Here is a 27,294-nt window from a genome sequence, read left to right on the forward strand (position 1 = left end):
GGTGTGTCTGTGTCTCTTGTGGGTTTGGGCCCAGGCCAGGGCACAACTGGCCGGTTAGATTCAAATGACTGCAGAGACACAAGAGTGTTGTGTATTTCTCCTACCACCTCCCAAGACTGGAAGGAGTTAGCTGTTGGTAGCCACAGATGTCCCAAGTACCCTCAGTTTTCAGTGAATGTCCTGCATTCCGGGAGTGTTAATTTTGTTATGTCTGGAAGATGGGGGAAGAGTCGAATTGTGGTCTCTTTACAGAGTGAAGTACATATTTGAGTGAGATCTCTGTTCACTACATTTTCCTCTTACATGATTACTGGAGAATACGGTAGAAGCTGGGGTCTCTGAAACCCAGCCTGGTTTATTTTGCTCATTAAAAATTTTATTTTATGTTTTTATTTGAGAGAAAGAGTGTATGTGAGCAGGGGAGAGGGGCAGAGAGAGAGAGAGAGAGAGAGAGAGAGAGAATCCCAAGGCGGCCCTGTGCTCAGTGCGGAACCTGTTGTGGGCCTCCATCCCACGACCCTGGAAACATGACCTCAGCCAAAATCAAACGTTGGAAACTCAACCAACTGGAACGTTGGAAACTCAACCAACTGAGCCACCCACATGCCCATATTTTATTTATTAAAACAATGAAATATGGAAGCAATGCTAAACCGGATGGGACAGGGAGTGTCAACTGAGTGTGTCCTGGGCCAATTAGGATGACGGGTTGACTCTAGTGAGGACCAGAAGCTCAGCAGATGGACCTGATTGTGCTGAGTATTTGATTTTACTCCAGTGGTCAGAGCGTGGATGCAGAGGGATCAAGCTCTGATGGTTTGTTCCAGTCTGTGAACTTTCCACACAGAGACTTAGCTGAGGGTATTTGTAGGTACTGCGCAGAAGGAATTCTTTGATTTTTGTGCTCTGTGAACCTTCCAGCTGCTTCTAGAATACCAACTCTTCTTGGACTGTTTACTCTCCAGATGGCAGCAGAGAATAGGCAGCTCTTATTTGTCCGAAGGCAAAGTGCGAAGACTGAAATGGTACAGTCAGTGGACTGATGAGGTTATGACCACTCTCTCCTCCCCACTACCATTGTTCTGGTTCGAGCTACCACCTGCTTACATGAGCCTCCTATTAGGTTCCCCACAGCAGCCAGAGGGACCTCCTAAAATGTAAATCTAAATCAGATCATTTCATTCCTCCACACAGAGTTCTCTGAAGACTTCCTGTCTCACATCTGAAGTCTTTTCTGTGCTGAAAAAGTCATTCTTAAGGGGCTTTCAAACCTTACGGGCATGCTTCACAACAGGCCATGTACTTTATATTACAGCCATATAGTACATGCCTACATATGTATAATTGAAACAAAATGTCTGTACATGACCCTTATCTGTATTGTATATAAGGTGTCCTGATGTTTTCCATTTTGTTTCTTCTTTTTAAAAAATACTGGTTGTAGCTGACAAAGTTGATTTCATGACATGTCCATGGGTCATGGCTCTCAGTGTGGAGAACATTTTACTCTATGACCTGGTCCATGCCTGCCTCTTTGACCACTATCTCTGCCACTCCCAATCCTCCTTGTTTACCATCCCCCAGTTACACCTGTGTCCCTGCTTTGCCTCAAACATGACATGTTCGCTCTTGCTTTAGGGCTTTTGCATTTGCTCCGCTCTCTGCCTACAGCACTGTTTCCCCTGGTTGATGGTCTCTTTGCTCACCTCCTTATTTAATATGGGGCTCTGCTCCGTTGTTTTCATACCAGAAATTCTCCCTGAGCATGCCCATCCCTGCATTCTCCTTTCTCTTATCCTATGTAACATACGTTCCATAACGTGTTCAACATATATTTATACGTTTATATGTCTTATCTCATTAGAAGAAGCTTTGTGAGAGTATGGATTTTGTTTTTTCATTCACTGCTGAATCCACAGAGCCTCAAGCAGTGCTGGCACCATCGTGTGTACTCCCTTTTTATTAGTTGAATGAAAGAATAAATGTAATCCATTGACGGATTTGTATCGACCAAACTTTCTAGGAGCAAAGTCCCTGATCTGTCTCATATCTTAAGTTTAAGCTATCGACTTTGGCACGGAGACCCCTATATAACACTCTGTGAGCAGGCCTAATGCCATTTGGTCCAGGAATTCTGGGGTCCTGTGTACCTGCACATGGACTGGAAAGAGAATGTGGTATCAGGGAAAGTCTGGACCTTTGGCCCCATAGACTCCTTAACTATGCAGAAGGGCTTTGCTATGGGTGGGCCGGTGTGGGCCTGTCTCACCCAGGTGTGATATTAGTATCATATAGGATTTATATAATAATCAGGTTCTGTCTGGTGGCCTGTGGTGCTAATGTTTTGGTGGTCTTTTCTACGGGAGCAGTAATGGTGGCATTCTGATGTTATCCCTTCCACAAGGCATCATACAGCCGTGTCAGGCTGGGTTTGTGGAAGAGCTCAGTGGCAAGATAGGTCATGACAGGTTTGGAGTGTGAAATGCCCCAGGGAGGCGTCCTACGATGCTGATGTCTGGACTACAGTACCAGATACCTTACTGGTTTACCTACTGTAGTCTCTCTCCACCTGTCCTGCACACTCCTGCTTGTGTGCCTCGTAATTCAAAAGAGTTTAATGTAGCTTGTTTTTACTGCTCAGTAAGATAAAGCTTGCACTTGGTAAAGATTTTCAGTTTTATGGAACTGCAACATGAGAAAGTAGAAATTTTATATAATTCTAGCTCTGAAGAGAAGAAACCCTCCTATCAATTTGGTATATATTCTACTTTTTTTGCACATGTACCAACAGAGATATGTTTTATACTTGTATTGTTGTTTTTGTAAACATTTTTATTTTAGAAAATCACTGCTGTGCGGGTCGCTTATTTTCACGGAGTAAGGCACCATGATCGGTTTTCCATGACAGTACTTACTGATCTACCTCATCCTTTTTAATGGCTGGATCATATTCTGTATTATGGATCTGCTATATTTGATTGAACCAGTCATGGATCTTGGTACCCCTTGTAACAATAGTATCATAAATACCTTTTCATATTTGTATTTGTGTATTTGTGTAAGCGTTTCTATGGGACATATTCTGTATGCTGATTATTTTTAAAAAATACTTCTTTGATTCTGTTACAGCCCAGTTTGGAAATCTTCAGAGGCTCTGATCACTTACAGGAGAAAGTCTAGACCAGTGCTGTCTAATAGAAATACAATGTGCGGGGTGCTTGGGTGGCTCAGTTGGTTAAGTGTATGACTCTTGATTTTGGCTCAGGTTGTGATCTTGCTGCTTGTGAGATCGAGCCCTGCACTGGGCTCTGTGCAGACAGCACAGAGCCTGCTTGGGATTCTATCTCTCTTCTCTCTCTGCTCCTCTTTTCCACACATTCTCTCTCAAAGTAAATAAACTTAAAAAAAATAATACAACGGGCAACACAAAGTAATTTAAGGTCTTCTAGAATCCACATTATAAAAGGTAAAAAACAGGTGAAAATTGTTTTAATAACTTTTTATTTAACCAAATATTTATTCAACCCAAATATTATATTGTCAGTGTATAATCAATACCAAGACATAATTACAGAGATATTTTGCATTCGTTTTGGTGCTAAATCTTTGAAATCTGCTGAGTATTTTATACTTAAAGCATATCTCAAATTGGACTGTTCCACATTTCAGATGCTCGGATGGCCACATGTGGCCAGTGGCTACTGATTGGATAGCACAGCTCTAGACTCCTTAGCCTGGCACTTAAGAAGCTTTACAAATAAGCCACAGTGAATCACGTAGAGCCAACTTGCTTTTACTCCTGACACTCTATTTCCCTTAAACCTTCAGAGGTTCCACTTTTTTCTTCTTGAATCCTGCCCATCCTTCGGGTAGGCTTTCTCAGCGTTGGCACTATTGACGTTTGGGGCCAGTTACTCTCTGTTATTGGACCGTGCTGTTGGTCCTGAGCCTGTTACTGGTAGTGGGCTTGGTTAGGAATGCCCGCAGTGCCCACCTGGGTACATCATTTGTGGCAAATTCCATAGACAGTTCCCCTAGCGGGGCTCCTATTTGTGGGTGGGCCACCTCTTCCTGTTCTTGTCACAGCTGCAGGGCACACTTCAGCAAAAATCATCAGGGAACTTTGAGGATCAAGACTTATTACTCACAGGTCCTGGAGAGTACACGGCACACCTGAGGGCCGCACTGTGTAGTTTCAGGTAGAGAGAGAGCAAGTGTGCGTGCAGAAGCGGTGACCTGTGTATTTAGGGTCTCAGGGTGGGTGTCTAGGGTTTTGTGGGCTGTCTCTCTACTGGCTAATTTAAAGCAAAAGAGCAGGAATTGGAGCATGAGAAGGGGAAGCAAGGTGACTCAGGTGGTTGTCTAGGTTACCCAGGGCTCTCTGACAGAGTGACCTTCGTGTGGGGGGGCTGTCTAGCTCCTTGTTGCTTGGTTTGTTAGCAGCAGTGTCATACAGCTGCTGATGTGTTTATTCAGGACAGATGTCCTGAAATGGATGCCTAAGCAATCAAAAGCTTAGTGTCAGGCACTTACACTACTGAGAGAGACTGTCCTGTATGTTGTAGGATGCTTAGCAGCATCCCTGGCCTCTGCCTACTAGATGCAAATGTCACTTTCCTACCACCAGCTGTGACAACCAAAAATGTCTCCAGACTGAAAACCTTTGCTTTAGGGTCAATCTCTCATCTCCACTTATTTACTAAGAGGTTTTTTTTTTTAGCCAGCTGGATGAACTGACTCTGACCTTCCCTTCCTCTGAACTTGACTTATTGCCCAGCCATTGTGGTAGGGAAAATGCCTTTGTGGTCAAATGTTTGAGAAATGCTGAATTAAAGAAAATCCAAGAGTCTTTCTTTCCTGTGGGACTTCGTTGTAGAGGCTAATGTGCTAAATGCTTTATGTATCTCTAAGAGAAACTAACCCATGTAGCATGTCCCAAACTTACTGACCATTGTCATAGACATTTATAATTTTTTTGAGTTTCCAGCGACTAACTCCTGTCCTCTTAGTGTTGGGCAATTCCATCAGGGAGGCACAAAGAGGAAGGAATGGATCTCTCCTCTTCCCTGCCGCCCACAGTCATGCATAGTTCAGGCTTTGGATGCTTTTATATGGAACTTGAGGCCCCGAGTGACTTAGGTTAAGTGGTGGTGTCATTGTCCACAGCAGCTGCTGTGACATCTTGGCCAGGCTATTGCTGTTAAATGCTGGCGTTGTTCTGTTTTTGGCTCTGTATTGTTGTCTTTGGTTCCTGTCTCTTTTCTGAGCTTGTTCCTCCAATCTCTTCTCAGTTATCTGAGTTTTTAACATCCTTCCCTTTTTGTTCCAGTCACCAAAGTCAGTTTTTTGTCATTTTTAAAAACTGAAAGATTCCTAACTGATTCTTTGGAAATGTTGGTTAAAAGCCAACATATGTCCCCATATTTTTTATATTATTCAGATCTTGCCAGTCTGTGACTTTATTCCCTAAGCTCTTTCAGGAAAGCAGCAACCTGTTTCATGCCACTGCATTTCTCACCCCGTGTAGCACAATGCCTACAGGCCAGACAGGCTAAATGGAGAGGTAGTAGGACTTGTATTTGGGTGCTTCACTCCTCTAAGGGCTTCTGGCTCTCTGGCTACATAATTGCAGCCACCCCTAGCTGTTGAAACTTTGAGGCTGGTCACTGAGTGGTTATGGGCATCCTTGGAACAAGTGGATCTGAAACAGGGAGCCTGGAGACCGCAACAAACAGTACTTTTGATGCCAGAGCAAGTGACTAGGTTCTCCTTTTGGTGTCTAGATTAACCTACAGGCAATAGCTGATGAATCGAGAAGAAGAATAATTGGGAGAAATTACTTAGTAAAGAGCAGCAATAGCTGGGAAAGGGCTCATGTCTTAAGGAGGGATGAAGGATAAGAGAAAATGGGGAGACCTTAAAATCACAATGGGATGCTGCTATGTGAAGCCAGTACAAGAGCACATGTATCTTATAATGTGAGCCCAGACTTTCTTCCACTGTGATGTGTTCTGAAAGAATGTTATAACCCACATGGCTATGGATACAATACATACTAGAAATGAAAGCCAGAGGGAACAGGAGGGTAAGCAGAGAATATTCTAGATTGGTAAAGAAGGAACAAGTTAGCAGATCATGTCAGATTGATGCCATAAATCTAAGTTGAAGTATTTTATTTATTTAAAAATTAAAATAATATATTTATCTATTTTTTAGAGAGAGAGAGTGAGAGAGAAAGACAAAGCATAAGCAGGGGAGGGGCAGAGAGAGAGAGGGAGACATAGAATCAGAAGCAGGCTCCAGGCTCTGAGCTGTCAGCACAGAGCCTGATGTGGGGCTCGAACCCATGAACCGTGAGATCTTGACCTGAGCTGAAGTCAGATGCTTAATCGACTGAGCTGCCTATGTGCCCCTAAGCTGAAATATTTTAGAGGGTGTAGTAAACTTAATATTCACCTGGACTTGGATTAATAACCTAAAGAGTGGTCTTAATGGAGAATGTAGGATAGGAGTTGAAGATTAGGGTCAGAGTGGCTCTGGGGAGATGTCATAGTAGTAAGGCTCTGTGACTAGTAGTAATGTATGTTCTAAGTTGCTGGTGTCTTGGTTTCTTTTTTTTTTTTTTAAATAAGCTTCACCCCTAGCATGGAGCCCAGTGTGGTGCTTAAACTCATGACCCTGAGATTAAGACCTGAGCTGAAATCAAGAGTTGGACACTAAACCAACTGAGCCCAGGTGTCTTAGTTTTTAGACCATCTATCTGGGTTCTGAGAATTGGGTTTACACAGTAGGATGTTGGAAAAGTTGACTCATGTCCAGTGGGGGCGTGGGTGCCCCAGAGAGCTTACGGGGGGCTTATTGGATGGTAGTAGACTTTGTGAAGAAAGCTAATTTTTATTCCTACCTGCTAGTAAGGATGGGGCTTCCAGTCTTTCTTGTATATTTTTGGCTTAGGAAGTGGGCAAGGCTGAGTCTGCTCATTTATATAAGTTGAGTATCTTATGAGCTTGGATGGATCAGGCATGCACTAACATCCAAAGCTCTTTTTTTTTTCTAGCCAAGCTGCCCTTTTCCAAGGCTGAGTTTAAAAGACCCTACATGGTTGGGGCTGCTGGGTAGTTCAGTCAGTTGGGCGTCCGACTTCGGCTCAAGTCATGACCTCATGATCTGTGAGTTTGAGCCCTGTGTTGGGCTCTGTGCTGAAAGCTCAGAGCCTGGAGCCTGCTTCGTATTCTGTGTCTCCCTCTCTCTGCCCCTCCCCTGCTCATGCTCTGTCTCTGTCTCTCAAAAATAAACATTAAAAAAAAAAAAAAAGACTAGACATGGTCAAGTTGATATTTCACCAGCTACGGGGTCTGTGGTAAACAATAAATTTACTGTGGAGCGCCTGGATGGTTTAATTGGTTAAGCAACCGACTCCTGATTATGGCTCACATCACGATCTCACAGTTTGTGAGACTGAACCCTGTTGGGCTCTGTGTTGACAGCGTGGAGCCTGCTTGGGATTATCTATCTCCCTCTCTCTCTGCTTTTCCTTCTCTCTCTCTCTCTCTCTCTCTCTCTCTCTCAAAATAAATAAACATTTTTAAAAATTTAATAAATTTACTGTGATGCAAGAGCCTTATTGAGCAACTATTTTTGTGCTAGGCACTTGTGCATATGGAAAGGTCTGGCTGATTCCTGGGAAGTTGCAAATTAGAACTGGAAATAAACAGAAAAGAATGAAAAGAAAGCATGGGAAATTTAGTCTTTCTTCCTTTTCCCAAATTTGGGGGAAAAAAGTCTCTAATAAGCTATCACAATGTATTTTTCTCTATTAGGAACAAAGGTCAAATCAAAATACAAATAAACCTCCTTTCACAGAGTTACCATTTGAAATACTCTGAAGAAGTGTGAGAACCTCCAGGGAAGCACCTGTGGAAGTGACAGACTACATGGTAGAGTTGTAAGGAAAATGATTTGTCTCCATTGAGACTTAACACAGGAACGATAACAATAATAAAAAATTGTGAGAAGAGTCTCTGAGAATAAATTTATAACTGACAGAAGGGCCTGAAAGCCACCCAAATGGCATACTAAGAGACACAGTAGGATATTTTTTCATGGGAGAATTTTAAGAAAAGAGTATTACCGCCTTCCAATTATGGCTTCATGTCGATTCTCCCCAAAGGCACGTGCACTTGAAACCCCTCCTGGCCCCGTAAGAGAAGATTCTATGGTACTGATGAGATTGTGTGCATTAGAATCACTTCTCCTGGAAAGGAGACGCTAAAGGGTACTCGAATAAAATATTAAAAATTATGAAGGACATAACAAAGGCCAATCAGTCCTTTCTTTTCCCCAGACCCCATAATATGAGAACAAGGGTTATTTGATGAAATTAAAGAGTAGCAAATTAAGTGCTAATAAAATGAGATAGTCACTTATATAATTCATTACCATGGGAGGTCACAGAGGCAAATTCTGTGGCTGGATTAAATATGGGGCCAGATAATTTTATGACCACTAATGATATTTTTAACAGTGGAGGCTGATACTGCAAGAGAAGTCATCCTATTACATTCTCCAGTAGGTGGTTTGCAGGGACCTCTGGCGAGTGATGTCTGTGAAGTATGAGAGCAGGCCTTGTGGGTTCTAACCTTTGGTGGGGAATATTACTAAAAATTAGTTTTTAAGGTGGATGTCCTCAGGTATTCCATGCATGCCTCAGTCCCAACTTCTCTTGTGGGGACCCACAGTTCCTTTATTGGAAACAGTTGGGGTGCAAAGTTCCATTATACAAGGTGAATAAGTTCCAGAGATCTAGTGTACGGTAATGTGACCATTGTTAACAATACTTTATCGTGTGCTTGAAATCTGCCCAGAGAGCAGATCTTAATTGTTCTCAGCACACACAAAAAAGGGAAAAAGAGAAAATGGTGTGAAGTGATAGATAGGTTAATTAGCTTGATTGTGGTGATTATTTCGCAGTGCATATGTATATCAAAACATCAAGATGTGTATCTTAAACATACACAATTTTTATTTGTCAGTTGTACCTCAATAAAGTGGTGGGGGGGGGGAAGTAAACGCTCATTTTGTTTTAAAGCAGCTGGGAAAGGTGTTGCTCAGAATTCGATCATGGTTGGTGTCGGGGAACCATTCGGCTTATTTATTGAATGCCGCCCATGTGTCAGGCACTTGGCTTGGAGTTTTAAAAATCTGTGGGGAATGTGAACATTTCGGCAAATCAGTGTATTCAGAATAAAGGGGTCTGCGCTAACGGTAGACTAGAGAGTAGCCTTAAGTGCAAAGAAACAAGGGAGTAGCTCAACTGGTATGGTTCGGAGAAGGTTCACAGAGAAGGTAGCATGCGAACTGAGTCCTAAAGGTTGGGTAGGAGTTCACTGTATTGGCAAGATAATGAAGGGCAGAAGGAGCAGACAGCGTGCACAGGTCCAGAGACAGAACGTGACAGGCTTGCCAGTGAACTCCTGATAGTTTAGAAACGCTGTACCACAGGGTTGGAGGAGCAGAGAGGGAGAAGAGGGCCATATGAGGACAGAGGCAGCCAGGCGGTGGAGCGTCCTGGACCTCTCTCCAGTAGCAGTGCTTCCATTGGTGGTAGTGGTAGAGAAGCGGTGGGGAGGGGCTTCCAGAAGTGTCACATGACTGATAAAGGACGGCCCCTCAAAGCCTTGCCCCACCAGCATAGGCTTCCCTCTTTTGGCCACTGACAACAGTGGCTTGGTGGTGAGCCTTGTATTTCACACAACTCTTTGCCTCATTGGTTTTACTACCTGCCTGAAACGATCTTTACCACAAACCTAATCACCGTTACTAATTTTTGTTTTTGTTTTTTTAAGAATCTCCCCTGTCTTTGGGTATAGAGGGGTTCTTATAGGTCTTATGATTAGGATGAGTCTGATGTGTCTGTCTGGTCTTATTTCTTTGGGCTTTACCTAGAACCCATCTCTGTGTAGGGAAAAAGAGGCAGATTTCATTTGCTTGACCTTAGACTCCCATTTTCTCTGTGATGTTGGCTCAGTAGACAAGCAGGAAAATACACAGTGTCTTTGAGGAGCAGATGGAGTGAAATGGTAAAAATCTGTTTTGTTAAATGATTTTGGCTAACAAAATAGTTTAATTGAAAAAAAAAAGCACCCAGACTTTGCTCTTTATTCAGTGATATTTAAATAAGTATATCATTATTAATCACTCAAACTCGCACTTCGAATTTCTACAACATTAATATTGATAAGAGGAATCAATTGGAAATGAGAGAATTTTTTTTTTTTTGTAGAAACGTGGTCTTATCTCTGTGGTAGATGCAAATACTTTATTATTATTATTTGTGTTGTTATGTAGTGCAGTATGCAATCAGCGGTTTTCCCCATCACATTGTAGAGAATTGTGTACCGTAGTCCCCTCTTATCCATGGAGAATATGTTCCAAGACCACCCCTAGTCGATGCCTGAAACTGTGGACGGTGTTTGACCCTACATATATACCATATTTTTTCCTATACATATACACCTATGAGAAATTTTAATTTATAAATTAGGTACAGTAAGAGATTAACGGCAATAAGTAATAGTAAAGTAGAACAATTATGACAATATGCTATAATACAAGTCATGTGAATGTGGTCTCTCTCAGAATATTTTATTGTACTGTAGTCACCCTAGTGATGATGTGAGATGATAAAATACCTATCTGATGAGAGGAAATGAGGTGAATGATGCAGACATTGTGAGCTAGCGTTAGGCTACTATTGACCTTCTGATACCTCAGGAGGAGGATCTTCGGTTTTTGGACTGCAGTTGACCACAGGTAACTGATACTGCAGGAAGCAAAATCACGGATAATTGGGACATATTTCCTAATGAATAACCTTTCCCACTGTGTTTTTTTTAAGCCTCTTCTAAGAAGAAGTTGCTGGAGGGATATAAAAATGAAGTTATTTATAGAAGGTAGAAGATGCTGGAGGGATATAAAAGTGAGGTTATTTGCAGAAGGTAAATGGGTGTGTGCTCAATTTACTCTAAGGTCACCTCTGTTATACAGAGTGCTGGTGGATAAAAGTGAAATACATGTGCACCACCCTGTGTTTGGTGTTAGATACTCAAAGATAAGATCATGACTCACAGTACAGTGAGCATAGGAGACCATTTTACCATGACTCCTGGCTGAACTAAATACAAGTTGTACAGTACAGCTGTATCCAAAATGTTAGCTCTATCTGAAGAGCTTGGCAGTGTTTTCACCAAAGCTAACATGTAGGCTGGGTTCAAAATAGAAGTTACAGTTAACTAAGATGGAGGGTAGGATCGAGGTAGGAAAGAGCATTTCAAAACCGAAGCAATAGAGATGTCTCCCAGACTTTTGAACACCTTGTTTCTTTCTTTCCCTTTTTGAAACTTCTGTTCTATCAATGTTGTAATTTCTAATGCATTTTGAAATAGTCTCCTTTGAGGAAAGAATGGGATATATCATATCAGCCTCTAGTAGAGACTAATCTTGTCAGTAGGGGGTAGTGATCAAGGGTTCCTTTAAGCCCCAACATTAATTCACTAGGCAGTTTATTAATCATTTGTTCTCCTGGACGGGGCACTTACACATAAGTCTTTGCCGTCAGATGTGAGGCACATGGCAGGAGTAATGTAACATTTTCCTGTTAGATATGTCTGTGTAACGAATCAATACAAGTTCTTCCGGTTCCTCCTGTACTTGATTTTACATGAAGTATGCCTTTTCATGACCAAGCTTCTTTCAACAAGGCTATTGATTTGTAATTGTGCAAAAAAGAAACAGAAGCTTTATAAGAGCTTCGATGCAAAATGATATATCCTTTCAAGGACTGCGTGAAAATAGGTGAATATATTTGATAAAGAAGTGTTCTTCTTTCCCCTTTAGACCTTAGCTGGATCTCCAAAATACAAGTGAATCAACCAGCAGTTCTGAGGCGTGCAGAGCAAATCCAGGCTCGCAGAATGGTGAAAAAGGAGTGGCAAGTAAGGTTTCTTCTTGAGCATTCTATTCCTGTAGTTTACAATGCCTGGTCTCTTCCCTCAAGGCCACAATATTGAATTTTGCTCAAGATGCATCTAAACTTAAAAGATTGCAGCTGTCCATGACTTATTTTAATAATTCATATATGATGATGATGGGTTGGAGAAAGATAACACATTTATCCGAACAAGTTAAACATCTTACCACTCTTGAGTGGCAAAGCCGCAAATGAATTTGAGGCATCTTTATTCATGAGTGAATTAAATGGCGTATTTCCTCAACACATTTATTCAGTTCCTTAGACATACCTTCTTTGGTTGTCTCCTATTTTAAATTTTAAACCATAACGTCTAAACCTGGTGTGTCTGCTGTTGAGGCCCTTAGGCATAAAAGTTGACCTTCTTTGACCACCGTGTTTACCTTACTATTAATTTTCATAAATCATTTTCCAAAATTCAAAAAGTGATGTTTCATGGGGTACTTGTGGTCAGCATATCCTTCAGTGGATACTGACCAAAGATGTGCTGTGGATCACAGGACTAGAAGGAATTCAGAATTCATTTCTCAAGTGAGGCAAAATATTGCCATTGAATCCTTTAGGGTGACATTTCTCATTTGACTCATCCTTGGAAATACTCTAATTGAAAGATAAAAGGAAATTCATTAGAATGAATTACAAACTATGAATATTGTTTTAAAAATGGGGTTGGAATACAGTGAAAAAAAAACAGCAAAGAAATTAGAGACTTCTTTTTTAATGTCTCATCCTAGATCTCAAGGGTGGAGGTAAAAATATCAGATAGAGATCCTCTTATTCCCAAGTTCTCTCATATCATGGCAGCCATCAGGGCTCCTGGTGGATAAGATGGGGAGGTGTGATGTGGGGAGGCTTGCTGTATTAGGGATTTCACTTTGAGATAGCTACGGAAGGAAAATAGTTTTAAGACTACTCTGTACCCCTCTTTTATTTTGTTCTCTGCAGTGTTCATCTTTTTGGTCCCTGTTGAGCAATGTCTATATCATATAGAGAATGACATGCCTGAGAACAGTGTAGATGTCAGATTTTAGCACAAATGTTTGTCTAATGATTTCCTGCTAACTAACTGGGTTGTTGACGATTTTTTTTTTTTTAATCTTGTTTTTACTTTTCTTAAACCAGGCTGCTTGGCTCCTGAAAGCTGTTACCTTTATAGATCTTACTACACTCTCAGGTGATGACACATCTTCCAACGTTCAAAGGCTTTGTTATAAAGCCAAGTATCCAATCCGGGAAGATCTCTTAAAAGCTTTAAATGTGCATGATAAAGGTAATGTTGTTGTGTATAATCTGTCTGTGTTTACCCCTTTACAGTACTAATTACTAAATCTAAGAGGACTTAAGACAAGATTCAGCTGCTTAAATGATAATAGCAGTAAGATCCACCGGTAGATTTGTGTACATAGCATATAATTGAGATTCTTCTCTAAAAAACAGCAGGGAGAGAATCTGAATCTCTTTTTTAGGTCAGTTCTTCCCATCATGGATTAAAGTTGCTGGTAGAGAGTTTCTTTATTTTTCTTTCTACTTCTTCAGTGTGGGAAATTTTCCATCTAGTGACTCTAAAATACTGATTCTCATTCCCTAGCCACATGTGCAAAAGCCAGTCTCATTACTTAATAATCACATCTCATACATAAAGTATTTTCTGTGAGTAAATGAAATACTTTTGAGAATAAAATGCAAATGGGGAATATTGCATGCTCGTATATTAGGTTAGAGCTTTTGAAAAAAGTTATATTCACTCTCTTAGTATACATGAAAGAAAGGACTTTCTAAAGTTGCCGTAAGTTTAGAATGTTAACATTTTAGGAAAGGAGGAGACCTTTCTTTGAGAGTTGATCCTCTGTATCTAAATGAGGAAACCGAGATCTGGAAGGCTAACAGCATTTCTGGGATGATGTGCATATCACTCACTGGGCTGGTTTTAGGAGCTTTTCATGGAGAGATGCTTCATGATCCCCGAGTGCCTGTCTGTAATGAATGCAGCTAGAGATGCTGCTTTGGTCCAATGCTGGTGTTTTATCCCAAGTAATTTGTAGATAATTTGTAGACCTATAACGCCACAGCTTTTGAAAAATATTTATGATGTTTCTTTTGAGTTGACAATAAAAACACCACCTATTTGTAGGTGTTGCTATACAAAGTTATTAAAAGTAACAGCCTTGAGGGAGGGGCTGAAAAAAGTAACAACTTCATATGAGTCTTATGCTCTTGTTTTGTTTTATATTGGCTATTTGATTTTTATTTGTTTTTTTTTTAGATTTAAGAGCTTATTCTTCCAAATAAGGGCTCCAGATTCAGATTTTGTTATTTCTTGCAACAGAGGGAATAGGATCAATTAAATGTCATTTTGCTATATTATCTTGTAAGGTTCACGTCCATTTTTTTTTCCATCCACTGTCTGTTTGCTGTAGAAATCTGGATTTTGTTATCTACATGAAATAAAATATTGTCACTGAGTCAAGACCATTATGTTTACCATTTAGGAATTTTTAAAAAGTGGTATTATGTTATCCTCAAAGAGTAGCATCATGATTGTTTTATTCCATGACTTTAACAGCTAGAAAATGACCCATATTGTCAAGACCTGGAAGGGAATGTGGAGAGTCAAAGCTTTTTCTTTATTAATTTTTTTTTTAATGTTTATTTATTCTTGAGAGAGAGAGAGAGAGAGAGAGATCAGGGGAGGGGCAGAGAGAGAGGGGGACACAGAATCCAAGCAGGCTCCAGGCTCTGAGCTGTCAGCACAGAGCACGACGTGGGGCTCGAACCCATGAACCGTGAGATCATGACCTGAGCCGAAGTCAGATGCTTAACCAATTCAACTGAGCTACCCAGGCGCCCCTAAAACTTTTTCATTCAGTGCAGCGTCATGGGGGAGTTATTTTTCCTGCCATTTTGATTTCTGCCAGTGTGGTGGTATAAATAATAATTAAAAGCATATTGTACAAATTGAACTTCCGCTAGAGTAGGTTGTTAACGATTTCTTTCTTCATAGGCCTTACTACAGCCGCCGTTTGTGTTTATCCCGCACGAGTGTGTGATGCTGTGAAAGCACTGAAGGCAGCCGGCTCCACCATCCCAGTGGCTTCGGGTAAAATTGTTTTGACTTTGCTGTTGTCTCTCAACCTGTTTCCGGTTCTTCACCTCAAAACACCTGGAGCCTTTATGTATAATTTTATATTATTTTAATTAGTTTTATCTATTTAATTATTTGTTTTTACTCATTGTCTCAGTATCTGATTGCCTGCTAAGTCGCTGACCATGTGAATTCCCAAGAATACAGAAGCGTTTCCCTGTCCTTAAGGAAACTTAGTTGTTTAGGAGGAATAATCAAGTTTAAAACATCATCGTGCAGGATATATAGTATTATATGTATGCAAAATATGCTAATAGAGATATGCAGAAGCTACGCTTGTAACTCTGAGCAGGGAGTGATTTATTTTGCAGAGGTTGGTGACAGAGAGTAAGGGGATTCTTCATAGAGGAGCTAATAGCTGCATAGGGTCTTAAAGGGTAAGGAGGCGTGTTGGTGAGTTAGCGAATGATTTTAGACAGAGGAACTAGTGTGTGTGAAGGCACAGGAGCGTGTTCAGGGAACTGTACGTGGCTTGCAGTTGTTGGGTCTAAATTGGGGCAAGGGGGCAAGGGGCTCTGGGAGTTGAAGCTGGAGAGGTAGATCAGGGCTGGATCCCATAGGGAAACTAGGCTCGGCAGTGGCCTTTGGGCTCATTCTGGTGATGGGGCAGATACTGCAAGGTTTTGAGAAGAGGTTATGTCATGATCAGCTTTATGCTGTAGTGGGTCAGGAGATGGTACTGGACACATTAAGGAGGGGTGACAGGATGTTAGGGGGACTTATCACAGTCCCTGTGGGAGGTGAGGAGAGCCACTCCAAAGCCTGGGAGATAAAGTAGAGAGGGTATGTTCAGGAGTTATTGGCTTAAGAGAGACTCAGTAGGACTTGGCATGAAGGAAAGAAGAGTCTTAAAAGCTTCTGTGTAGCTGAGTGTGTGTGAGTATATGGATGGACAGATATAAAATTAGATTGTACTTTTAGAAGATGTTAAGAGGAATATCCTGGGGCCTTGAAAAAGGAGTCTAAAAAGATGATTAATTTATTTTATTAGGGATACATCAAAAGAAACATAGTATACAGTATTGATATACAAGCCATTTGTGAGGATTCCCACAGTATTTGGCAGCTGCCTTAATTTTTCATCAGCTTCTGTCAATTCAGCTTTTCTTTTATACAACAGGGAAACGTGCTCTCCTGTAAGATAGCAGACCCAAGGAATTTAATAACATCAAGGAAATACAAAAGGTTATCTTTAGTCATAGAAATGGAATTAATGATGCACGTGTAAAAAATATAATAGGTTTTCAGAAGTGTGGCTGTATTTTCTTTTCGTTTTTGTTTTTTGTTTTTTTTGTACTTGGTCCTGTTCTTCCCACCTCACCCCTGTCCCAATTTTGTGGACAAATTAGGTACTTTTCCCTCCTGCTGTCTCTTCCCTCTATTCTCATCTGCTTGGCTATTCGTTTTAAGATAGGCAGTGGGAAAAACCTATACTGCAATTTGGTTACCACAGCTGTAAGTGTGAGTGAGTAAATCAAGAATACAATGATAGCCAACTTGATTAGGAGTAAGATCCATAATTAACCAGGGTCCATCAAGATAGAGCTATAGCTACTGTTTTATGACTCGGTGTGACGATAACATGTTTTCTATTTACTTAGAGCCCCCTCATGAGGATCACTGCAGCAACTTACTTTGAGGTTTTCCAGACGATGCAATACTAATATTTATCCTAACACCAATAACACCATATGAGATGACCTTCTATTTCTTCACACTTCACTTTGCAACATAAGCGTGAAGCTCTTTAGTGTCATTAATGCTTTAGTCTAAATGCTGTTTGTTGTTGTTTTTTGTGTTTTTGTATCAAATTCCTTGTTGAGAAACCAACTAAAATTTGTCTTCTTTCCTTCCTCCCTTCCTTCCTTTTTTCCTCCCTTCCCTCTTTCTTTGCTTCCTTCCTTCCTCCCTCCCTCCCTTCCTTCCTTCTTTTTCCCTCTCTTTACTAGTGGCCACTGGCTTTCCAGCTGGACAGACTCATTTAAAAACACGATTGGAAGAGATCAGATTGGCTGTGGAAGATGGAGCTACGGAAATTGATGTGGTAATTAACAGGACCTTGGTGCTGACAGGCCAGTGGGAAGGTATGTGCAAGTCCTTACCTAAGAGGGAGGCCTAGTTCTGTCCTAGTGAATGAAATGGAGACGATTGGAAAAGAGGCAGCATGTTTTGGAAGTCACTGTTCTAGATTACAAGTCACTAGATCAGAAGGCGAATTTCAGAGAAAACACGGCTGGTATTGCTCATCCTTGTTCCCCTCACAAATCCTAGACAGTTGCCCACCTATGTGAACTTTTTAGATCCCTTTGAGTGCTTAGGTGAGTGGTTATTTCTATGCAGTAGACTGTTAACTTTTATTCTGTCCTCCAGTATTTTATTACTCAATACATAAATCACTCTAGGCAAGTCATTTATGCAGAGTTTAATATGTGGAGGAAACTTCCCTTTTTTATGTTAATCTTTGTGGATTTTGTGGAGGTGGGATTAGTAGTAAGTCTGCGAAGTCTGCTTTATTCCTGCTATTCTTACACATAGTTCCTAGGGGTTATTATATTTACCTTTGAGATTCATAATTTACTATCGCACCAATTATGAAAAACATTACCCATTTCAATAACAAACTTTTTATAATTAAATATTAAAAAATAGATTTGACCTGTGCCTTAAATATATTTTGTATACTAGAGATGGTTGATAGCTAAAGTAAGTACAATTTTCCATTTCAAAAGAATCATAAAAGTAGTTCAACTAAAAATTTTTTTAAAGCTTTTTTTTTTTAAGTTTATCTATCTTGAGAGAGACAGGGATAGCGCACAAGCAGGGGAAGGGCAGAAAGAGAAGAAGAGAGAGAGAGAATCCCAAGCGGGCTCTGCACTGTCAGTACTGAGCCCGACACGGGGCTCCAACTCATGAACCATGAGATCACGACCTGAACTGTAGTGAAGAGTCAGATCCTTAATCAACAAAGCTACCCAGGCATCCTGCAACTGACACCCTTTTTCAAGGTTTAAGTAAACAGTAGGATTATATTTAATGTATTTTTTCTTAACCTACTTATTGGACTTGCCAGTATCTCATGGATATCTTTCTGTGAGTCTTTAAAAAAATTTTTTTTTGATGTGTATTTATTTTTGGGAGGGAGACAAAATGCAAACAGGGGAGGGGAAGAGAAAGAAGGACACATGGAATCTAAAACAGGCTCTAGGCTCTGAGCTGTCAGCACAGAGCCTGACATGGGGCTCGAATCATGAACCGTGAGATCATGACCTGAGCCAAGTTGAACACTTAACTGACTGGGCCACCCAGGTACTCTTCTTTCTCTCCATCAGTCCATCTAACTTAACATCTATAAATCCTTTTATTTTTATTTTTATTTTTATGTATTTGTGTGTGTGTGTGAGAAAGAGAGAGAGAGAGCATGAGCAGGGGAGGGGCAGAGAGAGAGAGAGACACACACACAGAATCTGAAGCAGGCCCCAGGCTCTGAGCTGTTAGCACAGAGCCTGATGCGGGTCCAAAATCTGCAAACTGTGAGATCATGACCTGAGCCAAAATTGGACGCTTAAACAACTGAGCCACCCAGGTGCCCCTAACATCCATAAATCCTAATTCCATTGTTTATTCATTAAGAATTGCTTTTGGTTATGGAGTAGGCAAAGATTCAGTCAGTAGTTTAAATACTTCAGGATTTATTTTCTTATACAAAGTCTAGAGGTAGGTATTTCAGGGGTGACCTATGCTACTTTTTTCTTCTACTTCCAAAGTGTGTGGCTTCTGCTCTCATGCTTAAGGGCATGCCATTCTCTAAGATGGCTTCTGAAGCTCCTGTCTTTCCACTCATTTCCTAGATAATAGGAAAGAAGGGCTGTCCTATCCTAAAAATCTCATACAACATTTTTGCTTACACCTCCGTGGCTCAAACTGAGTCTGTGGCCATCTTGGCTGCAAGTGAAGCTGGGAAAATGTAGTCTTTTAGCTTAGAATATTAACATTCCCAATAAGTTAGATGGTGTACATTTCTGTGCCCAGACGGAAAGGACTGAGGGAAGTTCTGGCAGAGAAGGACAGAAGGCAGAGAAGGACAGTTTAGCCATATGGAGCTAAACGGGGTCTGACAGTCAAAAGCTTAACAGCAAAGGGCCAGGTGAAACAACAGTAACACAAATATTTAAATAAAAAGATACATGAAGTCAAAAGGCACAGTGCCATTAGCTGTGGGGCAGGTCATCTCAGAGATCTTAGCAGCACTGAGAGTATCACTGTGATGCAGTCACTGATACCACAGTTCTGAATGATCTAGAACAAATGTTAAAGCCATTCCTATTGCCCTGTACTCCCAACTATACTTCATCAACATTTTTAATCCTTGCCAGGTTTAAATTCTTGACAGTTCACAAATACCTTTTTGTGCTTTTGATTTTTGTTCCTTTTCCCATGGTTCATGTGAGCTTTGACCAATTGCAAACATTTTTTTTAAGTTCTTTTTTTTTTTTTTTTGAGAGAAAGTGCACATGCATGTGAACAGGAGAGCAGCAGAAAAATGGAGAGAGAGAATCCCAAGCAGGCTCTGTGCTGTTAGCATGGAGCCCAGTGCAGGGCATGATCTTATGAACTGTGGAGAGGTGAGATCATGACCTGAACCGAAATCAAGAGTCGGATGCTTAACCAACCAAGCCACCCAGGCTTTTAAATAGATGTCTCTTGTCCCTATATATTAATTCTTGTTTCCTTCTAGTCATAGATTTCAATTAAGATTTTGGGCCAGAGTAAGAGGAGAAAAATGAATAAACATAATATTTAAAACAAATTTGGAAATAAACTATATGATTTAGTTAGATAAAAAAACTATATGTCCTATATCTTTTATTTAACAGTTGTAGACATAGAAGTATGGTTTCTATTATAACTTGTGCTCTTGTCTCTAGAATACTAATTGGGAAATAAAATATAATAGGAGATGAGTTTTGATGTAATTGTCCCTTAATGAACTAGGAATGGTTGTTTTTAGGAACTGATAATTTCCTAATAACAGGCATTCATGTAAAATATAATAACACATCTTTGTCCTAGACCATACTTTTCTATTAACTTTTTTATGGTGTTAATAACCTCTTGACCCAAAACAAATTGAAAAGGAACATTTAATACTGGAAATTTAATTCTAAATAGAAACCTGCAATGACTGAGGCCTTTTTTTCACTGTGGTATTTTGTCTTAATTTGCCTCAATTTGATTACGTACTGTGTTTTTCAGTGTCATGCTTTGATATTAGCTGTTTACTAAAATATGAGCCTAGAATTGATTTCTTTTTTTTTTTTTAATTTTGTTAACGTTTATTTATTTTTGAGACAGAGAGAGACAGAGCATGAACGAGGGAGGGGCAGAGAGAGAGGGAGACACAGAATCGGAAGCAGGCTCCAGGCTCCGAGCCATCAGCTCAGAGCCTGATGTGGGGCTCGAACTCACGGACCGCGAGATCGTGGCCTGAGTCGAAGTCGGACGTTTAACCGACTGAGCCACCCAGGCGCCCCTAGAATTGATTTCTTGGAATTTGCTGATGGAAATGTCTGTGAGGCTATTATACGTTCAAACGTTCAAGTCTAGATTCCTCTCCTCTCTGTGCGCTGAGGTGTGTAGGACCCTGGTTAAAGCACAAAAGAAAGAGTCCCATTTTTAAACCTGGCCATTCAGACTGTATCCTAATCACTGCTCATGGTCACAGGGTCCACAGTTTCGGGCATGAACTTAAAGAGACTGGAGGGGGGCCCGTATTACTCTTCTTTAATTCTCCTTGGTGACAATTTAAAGTTTCTTTCTCCTCAAGCTTCTAATTCTTCTGCCCATCTTGAGGCTCCTTCACTCTCAGCAGAAGACCCACCTGCTACTTTCTAGAGAAAATAGAAACTAGTAGACAGGGTCTCCCTCGACGTCCTTGCATCAGCTCTGCTTTCCTTTGTTCCTCCTTTTCCTTCCTCCTAAGTCCAGTCCCTCCTCTGTGCAGTGGCTCTCATCTCCTCCCACATTTTCAGAGGCCTTACTCCATTTGTTGGCCATTTTTTTCTCCTGTATCTTTCATCTGTCTCTACGATTTATTCCCATCAACACCTAAACATAGTGTAAGCATTTCTTATCCATTAAAAAAATGCTCACATGTCAACCTTCCCCCTCATCTCCAGCTAAGTCTACCTTTCTGTACTTCCCTTCATGGCTACGATTCTTTTTTTTTTTTTTAATTTTTTTTTTTTCAACGTTTATTTTTATTTTTGGGACAGAGAGAGACAGAGCATGAACGGGGGAGGGTCAGAGAGAGAGGGAGACACAGAATCTGAAACAGGCTCCAGGCTCTGAGCCATCAGCCCAGAGCCCGTCGCGGGGCTTGAACTCACGGACCGCGAGATCGTGACCTGGCTGAAGTCGGACGCTTAACCGACTGCGCCACCCAGGTGCCCCCATGGCTACGATTCTTAAAAGAGTTATATTTACTTGTTTCCCTTGAATCTGTACTAATCAAGATGCCAATGTCCTCTTATTTTCCCATGCCCAGGGAATATTCTGCAGTTGTTTGTTTAGCTCTACTGTTCAGCATTTGACACAGTGCACAGTCCTTCTGGAAACACTCTTTTTGCCTGGCTTTGGTAATCCTAAATTCTTCAGGTTTTCCTTCAAGTTTCTGATGATTCCTGTGTCCCTGTGTCTTGTATGCAAGGTCCTCTCTCTCCTCCGTCATCCCTGAAGTGTTGGAGGTCTTCAGGTTGGGTCCCAGCAAGCTCTCAAACTTCTCACACTTTGCACACTCTCCCTTGAAAACCTCCTGACCTCTCCGATTTCAGCCACATTCCCTATACTGAAGACCACAAAACCTCCCAAGTACCGGAACCTACATCTTCTTGACTCCAGAACTTATGCTCAGTTTCCCCACTAAACCATGCTGCTTTTCATGCGTCATTTTTATGTAAGTAGAACGGTTGAATCTTGATCAGATCAGAGAATCTAGCCATTTTAGAAAGAAATCCATTAAAAAGTATTTGATTTGAACACTTTCTCTTAAATACAGGTTAGTTTCCAAACTGTGGTGTTAGTGATTGGATTGTTCTGGAGTACAGTGATGCTCTCTGGCTGCTGAAAACCCTGGAGGTGATCCTCCCCATAGCTAACACTTCAGACCCCTGTGCCTTTTGACTTCATATATCTTCTATTTAAAAAGCTTTGTTCTTGTTGTTTTGCCTGACCCTTTTCTGGTAAGCTTTTTACTGTCAGATCCTGTTTTGCTCTTTATAGTACACTGTCTTTCCCTGCCTGTACTTCCTTTAGTCCTTCCTGTCCGGGCACAGAAACATACACCATCTCACTTATCCCTCAGGACAGTAGTTTTACTTGGATATAGGGTATATCTAGTATGTTATGCTGGTTCTTAGAATTACCTGACAAAATGCTTTCAGATTACTTACCCGAACTCCTCTCTTCCTGGAACCTAGAATATCCCTCCTGAGTATATGTACTATTGGGGTTGGGTGTTGGACTGAGGGGATAGGCTTCTTTATTGTGAAAATTGCCCCAGGTGATTTTGGTTCCACCCTCTCCCCTACCATCCCATAGTTGTAGAGAATCACTAACTTGAAACATCTATTTTTTTTTTAAGTTTATTTTTCCTTATTTTGAGAGAAAGAGAGGCAGGGGGAGGGGCAGAGAGAAAGGGAGACAGAATCCCTGTGATTCTGTGCTGTGAGTGCAGAGCCCGATGCAGGGTTTGAAGTCACGAACTGTGAGATCATGACCTGAGCTGAAATCAAGAGTTAGACACTTAACTGACTGAACCACCCAGGCGCCCCACATCTATTTTTAAAAAAAATACTTCTTGTTCTTGGTTCCACATAGTTTAGAAGCATTGTTGAATTTATATATTGGTTAGTTAATACAAATAGTATTCCCTGTGTGTTTCTATTTAGTCTGGATCTGCAGTTGGCTATAATAGAAGGCTTAATGGATAAAGAGTTTCTTTCTCTGTCAAGTTTAGCCAAAAAGTACATCTACCTCTTATGCTCTTGGGAAAAGGATGGCTTTCCTCTCCCTGGAATGCTGTGCTGGACTAGGAGACAGGCAGGGGCACCCAGCCAGCCAGCCAGCATATAAGCCAGTCATCACTGGAGGTGGTCAGACCCAGAGCTTACCCAGAACAAATACACCATGGAACAAGAAGGGAGGATAACTCTGGGAGACCAGGGAGGGTTGAGAGCAGAGTCTTTGCATTGGATAGACTGTGGTTGGAATCCTGGCACTACCATTAGTAGCTTTTGGCCACATTGCTTTTCTGTGTCTTCTGTTCCTTCTCTGTAAAGTAGGAATAATGGCATCTATTTCACAGGGTTGTAATGGGGATTAAATTAGATAATGAATGTAAATTGACCATCCATTGCCTGGCCCATATGAATCAGTCCCTCCATGCCAGCTGCAGTTTCTTCTCTTTCCCTCTCCTCCTTTTGATGCTCATAGGATGTTGTCAAGGGAAGTAACCGTAATAGTACACATATTGAGTAAATGAAGTAGAACTCTAAAAGACTTGGATTTTAGTCTTTGTAATTTCACTAATTTATACCTAGTCCTTGGGCAAACACTTCACTTCTCTCTGCCTCCATTTAAATAAGCTACCAATGAGGGGATAAAACTTAATGATTTCTACAGTCCTTTAGAGCTATAATGGCCTGTGATTTTATATTTGGCGTTTTCATTGTCTGGGAGTATTATTCCCTAGATAAGGACTTATAATACGGTATTTTTTCATGATGATATTAAAGTCGACATCGAAGTTGCATTTCTTAAACAGTTCTTTGAAGAAAGCATTCACCAGAAGGGGTTCATCATCTCATAAATCTTACTGAACAGGTTTTGAAAATTAAATGCGTTCCATGCTCTGTAAATATAGAGGTGTTCATTTTTTACTTTTTTTATGACCTCTCTCTGCTGCATGTATTTACCTTAATATATTACCAGTGACATTGAAATGGTATCAGATTCTGCCTTGTTCAAGAATCTTCCAGTTCTCTGAGCTCAAGACCTACAGCTGACTTTCTCTTCCATACTAGAGCACTGTCAGACATCGCCCCAAAGGTGGCTTCTTCTGTAACATTTTTCAGCATAATGCGTTCAGTGTCGTACTTGGAAATGTTGTTTGTGTCCTGTATCTAGATCCCCCTTGTATCTTCTTCAGTTCGTCAGTCCTGATTTGTTCTCCTAAACCTGGTTTGTGGAGTACATGTCTCAGGCCATCAAGCGTTTTGGGGGGAGAGAATGAAATATTGGGGCCAATGCCACAGTGTCTATCACTGTGTCTTATGAAGTGGATCCTGAAAATCTTGAATCTTGGCAGCAATTTATTTTTCTTATTTGCTGATTTTTACACAAGAAGGATGGTAGAAAGAACATCTCTTAAAAGAAATTGGAATTGTTCTTTGTCTTGTAGAGTTGTTAATCAGAATATCTTATGAGAAAAGCCATCTCTAAATCTATAGACACTGTTTGAGGAGGAATCACATAATCTATAGTCTGTGTTTTCTCTGTTTTGGGGGTTGTTTATAACAGAAAAATGCTGGAGATACTTATAGCAGCTGTATGCTCTTATGGTTTTTGTTTTTAGGCTATGATTCTTTGAAACTTCAAATAGTATTGACCAAAATGTGTGTGTTTTATCTCTTATAGGTTATTTTACTACCTGGCGTTTTAGCTCATCTCTGTTTTAGTCTTATAAGATTAATTAGTTGCCTTGGTGGATGAAAACTGTTCTTGAACATTTTGTGACTTTTTTAATTTAAAAGGTTGCTGTACACTTTATATTAAGTGTTTTACTATACATATAATTATCTTAAGAGATATTTTCAGGCCATTCATGTGCAGTGTTGAACATCTTTTCTGGTACTCAAAAAATAATTGCTTAGATATAATTCGTTAACAATTATTTTTTAAGTGCCTTTGAGTAGCATGAAATATAAAAGGAAACTACTTTATGACTTTTAGATAGGAAGCATAGGCTTTAAACACTTGGGTTTTTACTTAAACCATAATTTCTATTCACAAAAGCTTTACTAACACAGTTTTCTTTGTCTATAGCAGTGCTTTCCCAGAAAACTTTATGGATTTCCAGGTGCCCCAAGATTAAGAATACACTTCCCTTACGGGTGGAGGCTGGAGAGAAACAAGATACTTTTGAATAGAGAAAAGTAAAATACTGTAGACGCAAGTTCCTGCTGACACAGGGAGGCAGAAGGGAGAGCCAGTTGTCAACCGTTTTTGGATGCTGCTTGAAACAGATGCAGTGTGACCCCCTCTGCTCCTTGGATCTACATTCTCATCACACAGGCCTTTCCCAGTGTGGCTAAGTTCTCTGACTCCTGTCAGTGAACACACTCCATCAACACAGCCTCACTTGTTTTTCAGCTGGGAATGATGAGCAGAAGGTCAGGTTACGACCTCCATTTCTCCTCCTCAGTGTGGCAGTGGTGGGAGGGATGTGGGGGGACAGACAGGAGACAACTCCTCCGCTGGTTTTGCTACTATATTGATTACGCATCTACAATGAAATATATCCTGGGTTTCTAGTACACCCACTTTTGCTACTCCTGAAAACCTCATTATAAGTCAAAACATTTATTATCAGGTTTTTAATGTGACATCACTATGCCAGCCACTTCTCTGGTATATGTGTTTTGTTATATTTTGCATTATTCTGACTAATTTGCAGTCATGGTGTTTGAATTCCATTTTCATTTGTCAGTCATCTTTTATAATAGTCTTCCAGATTATTATTTTTCTGTTACATGCAAGAATTATTCTTTCTTTTTTTTTTTTAAATGGAGAAGTTTTAGTTTCCGTACTGTTTGAATTTTTTAACAGTGAACATGGATTACATGTGAGTAGGTGAGCAGAAAAAAAATTAATGAAAGCTCTAGGGAATAAGGTCATGATGTATGCAAAGATGTAACCATAAGGACGTTTACTGAAGTATTGTTCCTAATAGCAAAAAATCTGAAACCTTAAGTATCCAATAACAGAAAAATGATTGTAGAAATTATTTATGACCATGCAGGGGAAGATTGTGTAGCCATTAAAAACTGTGCTACAAACCTATATTTATTAATATGGAAAGATGTCTATGATATTTCAAGGGGGAAAAGCAGGCAATATGTACCATATATAATCAAATATTTTTTGTTTAAAAAATAGAATAGTTGATAATCTTGAAAGCCCTTCCGTAAGAAAAAATATCTAGATGCTAAATAAACCACAATAGTATATGAAATATATATTTTTAACTTTTATTTTTGAGTAATTTTAAACTTACAGAACAGTTGCAAAAATCGTACACAGAACTATTTACTCTTCACTGAGATTCCACAGTTATTAAATTTTGCCCCATTTACCTTTTGTCTTCTCATTATCTTTGTGTGTGTACATGTGTGTGTTTATAAAATTATATATGTGTAATTATTTCAATTTTTTGAGATTAAGTTGCAGACTTGTTGGTCCATTAGTCATGAATATTTCAGTGTATATTTTCTAAAAACAAGAACACGTGTACCAAGCCACAGTATACCATCAAAATCAGGAAATTAACACTGATAGCATACTACCATTAAATCCATAGACTTTGTTCAAATTTTGCAGATTGTCTCAAAAATGGTCTTTATTAGTTTTGGGATCAATGGTTACATGTCTCTCTAGTCTTCTTCACTCTGGAACAGTCCTCAATCTTTCCTTGAGTGTGAAGAATAGGTGCCTGTTATTTTGCAAAATGTGCTTCAGTTGGGTTTGTTTGATGTTTTTCTCATGATTAGATTCAAGTTACATATTTTGGGGAGAAATACCACAGAAGTTTTGCTCAGTTCTTCTCAGTGCATTATGTCGGGAGTCCTAAGATGTGCATTTGTCCCATTATTGAGGATGTTAAGTTTTAATTAGCTAAGATGCTTTCTGGCAAGTTTCTCCATTATAAAATTAATAAGTATTTTGTGTTTTTTGTTAAAGTTTATGTATTTGAGAAAGAGAGAGAGAGAGAAGAGAGTGCATGCAAGCACAGGGAGGGGCAGAGAGCAAGGGAGAGAGAGGATCCCAAGCAGGCTCCATGCTGTCAGCA

At 40.2% G+C, this 27,294-nt stretch overlaps 1 protein-coding gene across 2 annotated transcripts in view; it reads left to right on the top strand.

Annotated features, from left to right (window-relative positions):
* DERA (deoxyribose-phosphate aldolase) overlaps window positions 1–27,294 on the top strand; it is a 125,354-nt gene that overhangs the window by 43,746 nt on the left and 54,314 nt on the right. For both annotated transcript variants that reach the window (XM_047865778.1, XM_047865779.1), the window contains exons 2-5: window positions 11,896–11,993; window positions 13,151–13,298; window positions 15,030–15,125; window positions 17,120–17,254. In XM_047865778.1, coding sequence (XP_047721734.1) covers window positions 11,896–11,993; window positions 13,151–13,298; window positions 15,030–15,125; window positions 17,120–17,254 — 477 coding nt within the window. The remainder of the gene's footprint in view (window positions 1–11,895; window positions 11,994–13,150; window positions 13,299–15,029; window positions 15,126–17,119; window positions 17,255–27,294) is intronic.

The sequence above is a fragment of the Prionailurus viverrinus genome, chromosome B4, assembly GCF_022837055.1.
Source record: "Prionailurus viverrinus isolate Anna chromosome B4, UM_Priviv_1.0, whole genome shotgun sequence".
Taxonomy (NCBI): domain Eukaryota; kingdom Metazoa; phylum Chordata; class Mammalia; order Carnivora; family Felidae; genus Prionailurus; species Prionailurus viverrinus.